General features: G+C 39.7%; 1 protein-coding gene across 1 annotated transcript in view; it reads right to left on the bottom strand.

The window, feature by feature from the left end:
- The window catches only part of CUNH8orf34 (chromosome unknown C8orf34 homolog), a 526,010-nt gene that overhangs the window by 175,980 nt on the left and 337,416 nt on the right, over positions 1-12,614 (bottom strand). Inside the window, exon 8 of the mRNA XM_006150466.2 lies at positions 4,993-5,128. Within this exon, the coding sequence (XP_006150528.1) occupies positions 4,993-5,128 (136 nt within the window). The remainder of the gene's footprint in view (positions 1-4,992; positions 5,129-12,614) is intronic.

Genomic DNA, 12,614 nt, shown 5'->3' with positions numbered 1-12,614 from the left:
AAGTAAGAAATAGGCACATAGGGCCGGCAGGTGGCGTGGTGGTTAAGGGCACTGGAATCCCACAGGGCCAACAGTTCGAGTCCTGTACCTGGCAGCTTGCTTGCTCTCTCTCTCTCTCCTTCTCTCACTCTGTCCCTCTCTGGTCAATTTAAAATAAACAAACAAATAAATAAATAAGTTGAGTAAAATAATTCTTAAAAAAAAGAAATAGGCACATGTGCACACACACACACACACACACAGAGAGTTTAGTATAAACCTATGAGATGGAGAAAACTTACAAGATGGAGTCACTGCAGTCAAGCTTTTAATAAAAAATCATGTACTGCTCTTACTAGAAATCAATTATTAGCTCTCACTGCCTGCTCACACAGAGAACTCTTACAGCCAGAGTTGATTATAGCCTGCTTGTGATAATGATAGCTGAAACTAACATCTTCCATATCACTGCTACATTCCAAACAAAAACTGTAGTCTCTCTTGGTCTGGAGAGCAAGAGAGCAAAGGGACCTTGAACAATAACTCATAACAACAATAACTCATAACGAATGAGTATTTGAGAAAAGGGAACATAACACGCAGGCTTGCATCTGCAAAATAATGGGGAAAAAATACATCGAAGAACAAAGCTTAATCTTACACTTGTGGGAAACATGATAAAAATTAGAAATTTCATGGGCTGAAGACCTCAGACAAAGATCTAATGGGTGTTAATTAACTAAGCCCTGAATGTCTAAATTCTTGTAATTTGTGAGCCCACTCCCGAATAGAAGAAAAATGACATAAATTATCTAATACGTAATCTCCACAAAGAAAATACATGGACTTGTCCCTCCTTGCTGAGATAAAAACCCCTTTCCTTAGCTCTTCTGTTTTTTTTTTTTTTTTTTTTTTTGTGTCCCTTCTCTTTTTCTTTTTTTTTTTTTTTTTTTTTTTTTTTTTTTTGAGAGGTTTTTGCTACAGGGCACGTACACTCACCAGACAGACAGAGAGAGACAGAGAGACAGAAAGCGAGAAATCACCCCCCAGGGGGGACAGCCACACTGCAATCCCCTCTCCTCCATTCTCCTCTTGGGATCTTGGGCACGCACGCACATGTGCCCGGCGTGAGTTTTAGCCACTGGGTCCGGGACTCGAACCGCAGTTGACTACGTGGGAGTCCAGCGACATAGCCATTACGCTAACTGCTGGTCCCTCCTTAGCTCCTCTTTGGCAACCCAGTCAAGTCTCCTTCCATTGCACTGGACACTTTTGTTCCTTCCCTAATAAACTTTGGTTACTGTCCTCGCCACTTGTCCACATTCCTAGTTCTTCATGAGCTTCAGATAAGGGTGACTTCAAAGGTACCCATTCTTGAGCCAGCCGGTGGCATGATGCTTAAGGTGGGTGGATCCCACATAGGCAACTGCATGGTTTGACTATCAGACTTGGCAGTTTAAAAACATACCAGTGTGTGTGCATGCATGCCCAAAATCCATCCCAAGAGGAGAGTGTGGGAGAAGGGATTGCAGTATGGCCACCAACACCGCCCAGGGGAGTACTTTCTCACTTTCCCTCTGTCTTCCTCTCTGGCAAGCACATGCCCCCCCTCCCTGCCCCACCCATTAAAAAAAAGAAAAAAAGTATAAGTCTTGATGATACAGCAAGTTTGGCACAAGCAGGAGAGTGCCACTAGCAATGGCTGAGGTCATATTAGCTGGCAGGGAAGCTGGGACTAGGAGATCATGAGACTCTGCCAAAAAAAAAAAAAAATCTTTCTCTTCATCTCTCCCTTCTGCTTGCTCTCTTATTAAAAGAAAAAAAAAGTATAATTCTCATAGTCTTAAATATCTTACTTCCAACTAAAAGTGGTAAGGCAACAAAATAAATTGTTGTTACAGAATTAATTAAGGAATTAATTAGTTAAAGACCATCTACGTGGTCTTTGATAACCACATTAATGCATGAGAAAAACAATCCACACTCCAGAGTACTGGGAGGCAATCTTCCATGAGTCTCTCATGTCTAGTCATGTTGGGAGTCTTTCTTTCTGACAGTATCTTCGAGAATTTTTATGTACCAAACAGCCTGAGAAGGCAGATATGGCATTTAGTTGCTAACTGCTCGTAACAAAATATTCAGGTTTCCCAAGCTTAGAGCCTCTCCATGTAATATAACCTCGTGCACCATTTGTCACTCCATGAGAACTGTAGCTCAGGGAACTATTCAAAATGCTAATATTCTGATTATAGTTACTGCTATGACTAATAAAGTCCTTCATCTCTAAACCAGGACTGAAGACGTTTTTCCCGGCATGCATAAAACAGTGACAGACTAACATATTAGGTTGTCAATAAAATAATATCTGATTCTTCAGAATAATTCTTGACAACTCTGAAGAAAAAGTTTATTGTATATATGATAACTAACTGTGCTTTCTAATTTTGCACCAAAACAGTAGAAATTGGTGGTAACATGATGGAAATGAAAAGCCAAAGGCAAAGTTTTGAGTATCTGAAATAAAAGTATGCTATTTCTTCTCCTCCAATCCTGCCTCCCAGAACCATGCCCCTGTGTAGCAGGAAGCAGCCAGATTGACCATAGTCCATAACCCCTCAGGCCTGAGAGGTTTTTTCAAAGACTAAGAGAAACTGAAACAGAGCAGAGACATACATCCCCACCCCCCAAAGAGGGATGGGTAGTCCATAACCCCTCAGGCCTGAGAGGTTTTTCAAAGACTAAGAGAAACTGAAACTGAGCAGAGACATACATCCCCACTCCCCAAAGAGGGATGGGCCCTAAGTGTCCTCTTCAGTTGAGAAGGTGAAAATTTCCCAATATATTTTTGAAAATTTATAAAAATAGAACTAAAAGTATCTTTCTAAATTGCCTGAAATATGAGGTCCATTTAAATTTAGATGTCACAATTAAAGCTTTAGTTACAGGACCAGCAGATGGCATAATGGTTACGTTGCTGGCCTCCCATGTAGCCAAGCACAGTTTGAGTCCTAGATCCTGTGACTTAAAACTCACACTGGGCATATTTGCGTGTGTGCCTAATATCCCATGAGGAGAATGGAGAAGAAGGGACTGCAGCATTGCCATCCTCCCCAGGGGGTGATTTCTCACTTTCTGTCTGACTCTCTCTGTCTCCCCAGTGAGCACACATGCCCAATAGCCAAAATCTCTCTTATGGAAAAAAAAAAAAAAAAAAAAAGCTTTGGTTACATCCACCCCATATCTGAGGTAATTGTTTGAACATATAGCCTAGCTCACTATGAACAAAGCAGCCTTCAGATTGTAATGAATCAGCAATGTGGGTGACTTAAAGTTTGTCTGTCTAAAACATTATTTTAATAGGCTTTCGTTTTGAAAAACAAAACAAAAGAAAAGAAAAACAAAAACCTTATATCCCAATCTACAAATGATATAAAGGACCAAGATCAAACCCTTACCAAACAGACTGAAATGTACAAAGACACTCTAAAGTTCTAAATAAAATGACAAGTAACTCTTTGATAGATGACCTTGGACACTCAGGGATGCCTAAATATTAGCACATGAATATTTTAAGTTTTCTACAGGGATCTAGTGAAAAAGTAAATTCCCCAAATACTACTTGTTTAAAGCAATGTTGCCATTAGTGTTTTCCCCATGCTATGGTATTTCACTTAATGGCCTCAGATGTCTTCTGATTTTCTAAAAGTTGTCCTTTCCATTTTTTTCTAAGCCTGGGACAATTAAAATAAAAATTCCAAAGGGGGTAAAGCAAAAGAGGAAAAGCTACAAAAATCTGATTTGCTTTTCCTTCACTCTCCCTCCCCCCCATTTCCAAGCAGCTAATCCCCTCTCAAACAGTACAATAGAACAGCTAGACACAAAGAAAAGGAGATAAAATTGGCTAGCCAGTACATTGTTCTTGCTAATCTGAACCATTTACATAAGGGTTAGAAGGCTTGTTTTATCATTTAAACAGGCTTAAAAGCCTCTTTGCAAATGAGATTTAGTTCCATACAAAAGAATGAATTCTAGCTGTTTGGGTAATTTCTGCTAGCCCAGCACTGAGAGCAGACTTGGCAGTAACTAGAAGCTACTTCTTTGGCCACATACAGAATATGCAAAGATTGCTTCCAGCTGCCAAAGCTGAAAAGCATCAAGTTGATTAAATTCCTTCCAGGAGGTGAACAGGATCAGGGGCAGGTTAAGAGGCCAATAATATCACATTTTAAACTACCTGGGCAAACGTCCTTTCTGCAGGTGCTTTAAAAGTGGCTTTGAACATTCAGAACCCGTTGAATCTTTCTTTGAGAAAGAACAGAAGGGCAGACAGCAAATGAAATTCAGAGACAGACAGACTTCAAAAAGTCTCTAGCTGTGAAGTGAAGATAATCTAAAGTCTTTGATTTTCATTGTTGGTCTGAGTGGCATTGGGCACAGGATAAACTATAAAACTAACTCCCTTGCCAATGTTAGCACAAAAGATAACTAGAAGGGGCACAGCTGCAGTGTCATCCGCTTCTAAGACGCTATGCTTTGCTAGCTGGGGCCACATGAGAGGACCAGTTTGATTCTTAGTTGAGCATATAGGCTGAGTGTCTGTACTGTAACCCCAGCAACTCAGAAGATATTCTGACAGGAAAAGCACAAGCTTGAGGTTGGCCTGGCAACATAGCAAAACCCAGTCTAAAAAAAAGAGCTAGGTGGTGCCATACCTATGGTCCAGCTAGGAGGATGAGGCACCACAATCATGACATGGCAAGACCTTGTCTTTGAATAAATAGTTGATTGATTGATAGATAGATAGACAACTGATTGAAAAATAGATGATAGATGATAGATAGATAGATGACAGATAGAGATAGATAGATACATACATACATAGAGAGAGAGAGAGGAGGAGAGAGAGAGAAAAGTGGTTTCCTTAACACAGAAGCGTATACTCTTTGCATTAAAATCTTAGATTTTAAGAATCAGAATCATGTTTATATATACTATACCTATTATGTGTTTTACCTGGCACACCTTGAACAGATGTTAAGTGTGACCTTGGCCTGAGGCTCAGCAGGGTGAGTAGGACGGCCTTGGTTAAATTTGTTCCCAGAAGGTACCAGGGTTGTTACTCCCTCCATTCTTAAATCATCAAGATCCTCTGTAACAACACAAACAATTATAGAGAAAAAATTAATTCTAGTGCATTGAATGGAAAAAGATGGGGAGTGGGCCAGAGTGAAAAAGTGTCCTTTATGGGAAATGGTAATGCAGGCATTGCCCTTCTTCATCTCTCCCTCCTTTGGGGATCTTGGGCATGCACATGCATGTTCCTGTTTTTTAAAGTGCTGGGTTCAGGACTTGAACCACACTGTTGGCCATGTAGGAATCCAGCTGCCTTAATTACTATTCCACAGACTGGCTCCTTCAAATAATTTCTAGACATTGTTGGGGATGAATTATTTTTCTTTAATTATTAATTTAATTTTCTTTATTCATTCATTCATTTTAATTTGACCAGAGAGAGAAGGAAAGCCACTAGGTTCAGGACTCAAACCGTGGTCAACCATGTGGATATGTCCAGTGCTTTAACCACTAAGCCACCTGTAGGCTCCTAGCGACAAATAATATAAGATTTATGGGACACAAAATGATGAGAGATTGAGTATACAAATGGATAATGGGAAGATCACACATAACAATAAAACACTGACATACAATCTCTGCTGTAACTGCCCAGAGAAGCCAATCCATGAGCTCTGTAATGATCAGCAAGAAATAGGACTTGGTTAGGGACTGCCAGCTTCTCTATTTTTTTCCCTTTGCTTCCAACTCAGAACCAGCCAGCCAAAGTCAAATATGCTCCAAAACTAATTATATAAATCCTTCACTTTCAATTAGCCTGCTTTCAGCCTCTCCATCCAACAACCTGAAATCAGAATATACCTGAATCCTTTCCTTTTTCACTCTCAACTTTTCTTTTTCAATTTCAAGGAGAGGAAAAGGGGGCAACAATATACCTGGATAGTCATACCCCAGAGTTTCACTGAAGCCCTTGTCTACTTTTCTAAGGTCCTCAGTCAAGACTTGAAAGATCTACATTTTTCTTGTGATTCAGTTCTTGATGCAGGATATTGGAGTGATCAGGCCCAATATCCAATGTAGGAACAGCAAAGAAGCCAATTCTTTGTCTCACACTCCCAAAGAATTAGGATAGACAAAGGGGACAGCAAAGTGATGTTTATTGAAGGAGAAGAAAGTTCCAGACCGCAATGGATCCCCACCGGTGGGCAGCCGATTTGGGGCTCTCTTCAGGGGTTTATCCTAGTTAGGAAGAACCTGTTCATGTTTGGTCCCTGTAGGGGTCACATGCTAGGTATGTCATGCTGTATATGTAGGGAACTATACATTTAGAGAACTTATGGTAAATGACTGTCAAAATTTTTGAGAGCTTTAGCCCAGAGACCATTATCTAGGTGTCAATGATGGATCAAGTCTTTGAGAGCCTTGGGTCCTAAAAAACATTATCTAGGTTTCAGAATGTAATGGGGGATATGGAAAAAGCCATCTGAGATTAATCAGAGAGTCCATGCTGCAAGCAGTTTTCTTGTGGGCAAGCAGTTCCTAGTAAAAGCTGGACTCCAATGTCTCTATCTCTGGGCCTCATGTCCTGACTACCAGTTTGTTGGTGTTCTGTCATCTGTCTCATTCTCAGACAACATGGGCATGATTCCTCCCTTGTGCAGAGAATAAGGAAGCTTGTAAACAGGATTCTAATTACTTGCTCTCTGTCTTAGCAACAAAAGGGGCATAAAGTTTGAAAAGATAAATCATAATTTTATAAAAACATAATCCATGATTGAAGCCAAAATCTAAATGAGAAAGGAAATTATTCTCTCCTGAAAGACTAAACACACTAAAAATACCCCAGATGCCTCACAAAACAACAAAGATGATTTTTCAGTCATTGAACTGAATATTGCAAACGAGTATTAAATTTTCTGGAAATGGTGTCAACTCAGTCTAAATCATGAACAGACCTTCTGAAAACTGAAGCATAGTCAACAGACTCCTTTCATAGATATCCCCAAGTTAAACTCTTATTTGTGTATAAGCGATCTGGAAAAGCCCTTAAAGTTTAATTCAACTTCATGGGAGTCATCAAAAATATATTACCTTGGGACCAGCAAGTGGTGTGGGATTAAGGTGTTGGACTCCCCCGTGGCCAACCATGGTTCCAATACCGAACCTGTTTGCTTCAAAAAAATCACAGCAGGGGCATGTGCATGTATGTCCCAACTCCCAGAAGAACGAAAGAGAAGGGATTACAGTGTGGCTGTGCACCCTTGGGGGTACTTTTTTCAATGTCCCTTTCACTATCTCTCTTCATCTCTCTTGGACAAGTTCACATGCCCTATAGGAAAAAAACATTAAAAAAAAATAATCACCTTGACCTGGCTGCAAAAGCTTAATTCCCTGGTTTAAGAACATAGTTACAGACCGTACTCCTGATTTCTAGTTCATCATGCAATACAGACTTTACTACTTCCTGAGAACACACTTTTTTAGCAAGTACTTAAGCTCACATGAGATTCTGCTAGTTTCTCTCTCTTTCTCATTACTACTTACTACTATAAATCCCTTATTTTTGCCACTCCTTTGACCCTACTGAAAGAAAGCTCATAATTTCTTACCTTAGTTGGGAACTTTCTGTATTTCACTCAATTATTATTTTTTTTAGACTCCCATTGAAAACCTGATCCAATATTGTTTGTAAATGAATCACACTTCAAAACAGGAAACTGGATATTATTGAGCAGGGTATGCTGTCAGTAATTTAAATTAATTTAAATATAGCCACCTGTATTTTACAACAGTTTAAGATAGTGTTCCCAAAATATCTTCTTTAATAGCCTCTCTATGATATTTGACCATGAGATTTTATCTCTTGGAAGATATATTAGAGCAAACTCCTCTTAAACCTCAATGAAAGGAGCCTTATAAGATACTGTTACAAGAAATACAGAAGTAAAATTTGCTTGAGTAAATCCTTGGATTTATATTTTACGAAGTAACCCACAAACAACAAAATTAGGAGACTTCTTTAATATGAAAAATCAAATTGAAGATTTTTAGAGAGTCCTCAGAAGCAGCTGGTTATTGGAGTTGTCAGCTGATCCAACATCTCAGAGGAAGTTGATAACCTCAGCTACTGGAGAGTTTGTACCCAAGATATTGCATCAAGGAGCCCTTGCCTAATTATTATTTTTTTTTCTCCTTCTTCTTCTTCTTCTTCTTCTTCTTCTTCTTCTTCTTCTTCTTCTTCTTCTTCTTCTTCTTCTTCTTCTTCTTTTTTTTTAAGAGATTTCTGCTATAGGGTGCGTATGCTTGCCAGAAAGACAGAGAGAGACAAAAAGCGAGAAATCATCCCCTCATTGGGGATGGCCACACCACAATCCCTTCTCTATTCTCCTCTCAGGGTTTTGGGCATGCATGTGTGGGAGTTTAAGCCACTGGGTCTGGGATTTGAACCATAGTCTACTAAGATGGAGTTCAGCCATGTAAATATTATGCCACCTCCTGGTCCCAACCCTTGCCTAATTCTTTTATTTGTTTTTCATCTTGTTAGTAGCACCGATTCTTCTCATTTTCTATAGACCCTTGGTATTTCTCATCCACAGTGGCCCTTTTCTCTCCTATTTCATTCTTATTAAAATTGTGAGATTAGAATATAATTATGATTCAACACCAACTTTAGATTATACCAAATAGTAGCTGATTGCTGGATATGCCATCCCACATCAGTCCCCCCCATAATATAAAACACCACCATGAAAACAAAAACAAAAGGCAACCTTTAGGAAATTATGGTCTTATCAAATGAGACCATAGAGAATTACAGCTGACCGTGATTCCACTAAGGGACAAACAGCCTTAAACCAATCATCTTGTAACCTTGCTAGTGCCCTGCTTTCTCAGAAAAGTATTGATGGGGGGACCAGCAGTTAGCGTAATGGCTATGTTGCTGGACTCCCATGTAGTCGACCGCGGTTCGAGATCCGGACCCGGCGGCTTAAACTCACACCAGGCGCGGGCGCGTGCGTGCCCAAGATCCCAAAAGGAGAATGGAGGAGAAGAGATTGTGGAGTGGCCATCCCCCCTGGGGGGTGATTTCTCGTTTTCTGTCTCTCTGTCCCTCTCTGTCTTTCTGGCAAGCGCACGTGCCCTATAGTGAAAAAAAAAACAAAAAACAAAAAACAAAACAAAACAAAAAACCTCTCAAAAAAAAAAGGAAAAGTATTGATTATTATAACCTATTAATTACACTATAGATAATTCCAAATTTGAAATCAACAACATCTGTAGAATGAGGAGCCAATTATTTGCCACCTGGAAGAGACTAAATAATAGAGATTCAAAGGTATAACATAGCTGATGAAAGATTTTGGTTGCACCCTCATGCCATGAACAATTCCTTTTTTGTCTGGATTCCCATGTGTTCCCACCAGATTCTGTTACAGGTAGTCAGATATGAGCAGAAAGTCCCAAGAAAGAGGGGGAAGGACATCTACCTCATCAATCACTGTTACTAGGGATTGCTGCTAGACCCCCTGATGGCAAGAAATACGTTATCAAGTCTGATTGCTTAAACTGTCATTAAAGGACCTGGAGAAGGTAAATATCTTCCCACTTGCATCCTCCTAGGTATTTGGCCAGTATCTTACCTCCCACTGGAGGCACTAGATAATTATGGGCAAAAAAATCATCACTATGTTCATACATGGTCGACCTTCAAAGTCCACACTGGACATGCATATGGCATCTTCCAACTTTAAAATAAAGATCCCCAGAGCCAGCAGGTGGCGTGGTGGTGAAGGTGCTGGACTTCAACATGGCCGACCATGATTCGAGTCTCAGACCTGGAGGCTTGCTTTCTCACTTTCCCTCTGTCTCTGTGTCTCTCTCTGGTGAGCACTCATGCCCTATAGCAAATTAAAAACAATAATAATAAAGGTAGATAAATTCTTTAAAAATAAATAAAATAAAGATCCCCTTACCTGATGAGAAATACACAGAGATAGCAAAAGCCTTTGAGACTAAACAAAAGACCTGGCTGCAGGGGCAGACCTCCTCTCCTACTTATAGCAAGACCCCACATTAAAGGTAATACCCACCCCCTTCCAGGTGCTGTTCTCACTGACAAGTTGCCTACCCAAAAGCTTCCTGGGTATATTATTCGATTAAAATCTCTTTTTATTAAAAACTTCTCTTTTCATACTTTCCTCTCAGTTGTGGCTTTGTTTGCATCTAGGGCAGGTCTTTAATCTTAGATATCCAGACCCAAACAACCCAGTATTTCTTTACAACACTCCTCGGCTCCCCATCCACCAACAATACTTCTTTTCAGTCAGGATGGCTAATCCTGCTTGTTTCATATTAGTATCACAAGTACTTTGGAAATAATATGATTAATAGTGTCCATATACAGATACCCTACTTCTACAGATCATTGAGCCTGGAAATATCAACTCAGATGTGAACTCCTAAATGAGGTCGCCTTTTGCTTATTCAAGCACTCGTGGAAGTTACTGATGACTGTTTATTCAAGCAATCAAAAAAATTGCCAGCAATAGGAATAACACACAAACTTTCAATCAAGACATGTATCATTTCTGGCAGAAATGACAAATACTACTTCGCCTATCCAAGATGGAATACAGATCCCTCTCAACTTGTTGGCAAGAACAGTGATGGACAATCTCATTGTCTTAGATTTCTTATTCATTGGTCACAATAGTGTCTGTGTCATTGCTAATAATTCTTGTTGTACTTGGATCCATAAAACCTAAAGGTAGAAAAATCTGTATGTTGCCTTAGAGATATGCTACTTTGCTTTATAAATTTGGTTCTCATAACAATGGAGATTGCTTCTTTTGGCCTGGGTCAAACAATTCAGGTTCTTGGTTCTGAAGCATCTTAAATAGATTTTTAATTCTGTCGTCTGTTGTAGTGATCATGATGTTGGTACACTGAATTCTACTGAGAGTCTTAAATTATCCTGTGAGGCCATTGTTTCATCAAATGATCACAATAATGATACACCAAGAAAGACGAAGACCTTGTAATACAATCAACCGTAGAGACAAGTGAACAATTATTAAGCAGTGACAATCTGGATCCCTTACCTGTTGACCAATCTCCTCGAAAGGACAGGATGACCAAAAGAGGGAATGAAAAGACTGAATATACAGACAGACACTGTGTAGATTATAAATGATATAGGAACATGGACCCACAATCTCTGCAGTAATTGGTCCCAAACATTCAAGATGTTTCAACAAAGACTAGTCTCCCTTTCACCCCCATTTCCAACTTAGAACCTACCAGGGAAAGCCAAACGTGCTCCCATGGCAACCGTATAATATAATCTGTTTCCAGTTAGTCTCCCTTCATCTACTCCTTGCCAGTAACTTTCAACTAAAACACTCTGAAGCCTTCCCTGTTTTCCCATTATGAAGCTTTCCCAACCTCCCGCCTGCCTTTGAGTTCTGGGTACATGCAGGTGAGGAAGGCTGATTCCCACTCTCTAACAAGCTCTGGATGAATGAATGAACAAAAAAAATAAATATTCTCTGCCTGTTTTCATTTTGGTGTCATTTATTTCTACAATAGCAACCTTCAAATATCTCTTGCCATAGAGAAGAGATATTAGAGTTCCCTCTGTGTACCAGAGAAACGTGGAAAGAGAACAAAAAACATTTCTGAGTTAGCGTAGCAACCTTCTAACTTTATATATTGTACCGTGCCATGTGACTATTCCACCCCTGGAAAAATTTAAAGCAGTGACTGAATAATTCTTTACAGTGACTTAGATTATTGGAGGAACATTATACTAATGGTTTAACCAAATCTAAGCTTCTCATACATTCTCATTATAATCTATGATGGATTTAGGTTATACCTCTACTTTTTTATAAATTGCCAGAGGTTATATGTGCATATGCATACACAAGAGAGAAAGAGAGAAAACCCCTCAATGGTGTGTGGTCTTGCCACGATCCTTTTTCCACAAATTCTCTTTCTCATCAGGATTTTAGATACTCATTCCCTGGTATATTTTTTAAACTGCTGGGAGCCAAGATTGGAAGCACAGTCAGCCAAGTGAAATCCAGCTGCCAATGCACTGGATTACTTAACCACTGCACTACACAGCCAACCCTACTGAATACTGTTAAAAAGAGCTAACTGAATGTCTTAAAAAAATATTATCTGGCCAACTGTGGTGATACAGTGATAATGTAGTGCTCAGCAATGTTGAAGCCACAAGGGAAGGTCTCAGATTCATGTCCCAAAATTTCCCTGGACACACCAGGTGTGGACTTATGTTTGCAATCCTAGCTGGCTGAGACTGAGGGTGGATCTGCATGAAGACCTTGTAAAGGTAACTTTCTTTTTCTCTCCCACTCTCAAGGAAGAATTTTTTTTTTCTTTTTTAGCTTTTTGCCACAGGGCATGTGTGCTTGTTAGAGGGAAATAAAAAGAGACAGAGAAAGAGAAAGTGAGAAATCACCCCTTGACCATGCCACAATCCCTTTCTTCCATTTTCCTCTTGGGACTTTGGGTACACACACACACACACACACACA

The sequence above is a fragment of the Tupaia chinensis genome, unplaced genomic scaffold (assembly GCF_000334495.1).
Source record: "Tupaia chinensis unplaced genomic scaffold, TupChi_1.0 Scaffold000288_2, whole genome shotgun sequence".
NCBI lineage: Eukaryota > Metazoa > Chordata > Mammalia > Scandentia > Tupaiidae > Tupaia > Tupaia belangeri.
The sequence above is the reverse complement of the archived record's forward strand: the minus strand, read 5'-3'. Positions and strand labels throughout refer to the sequence as shown.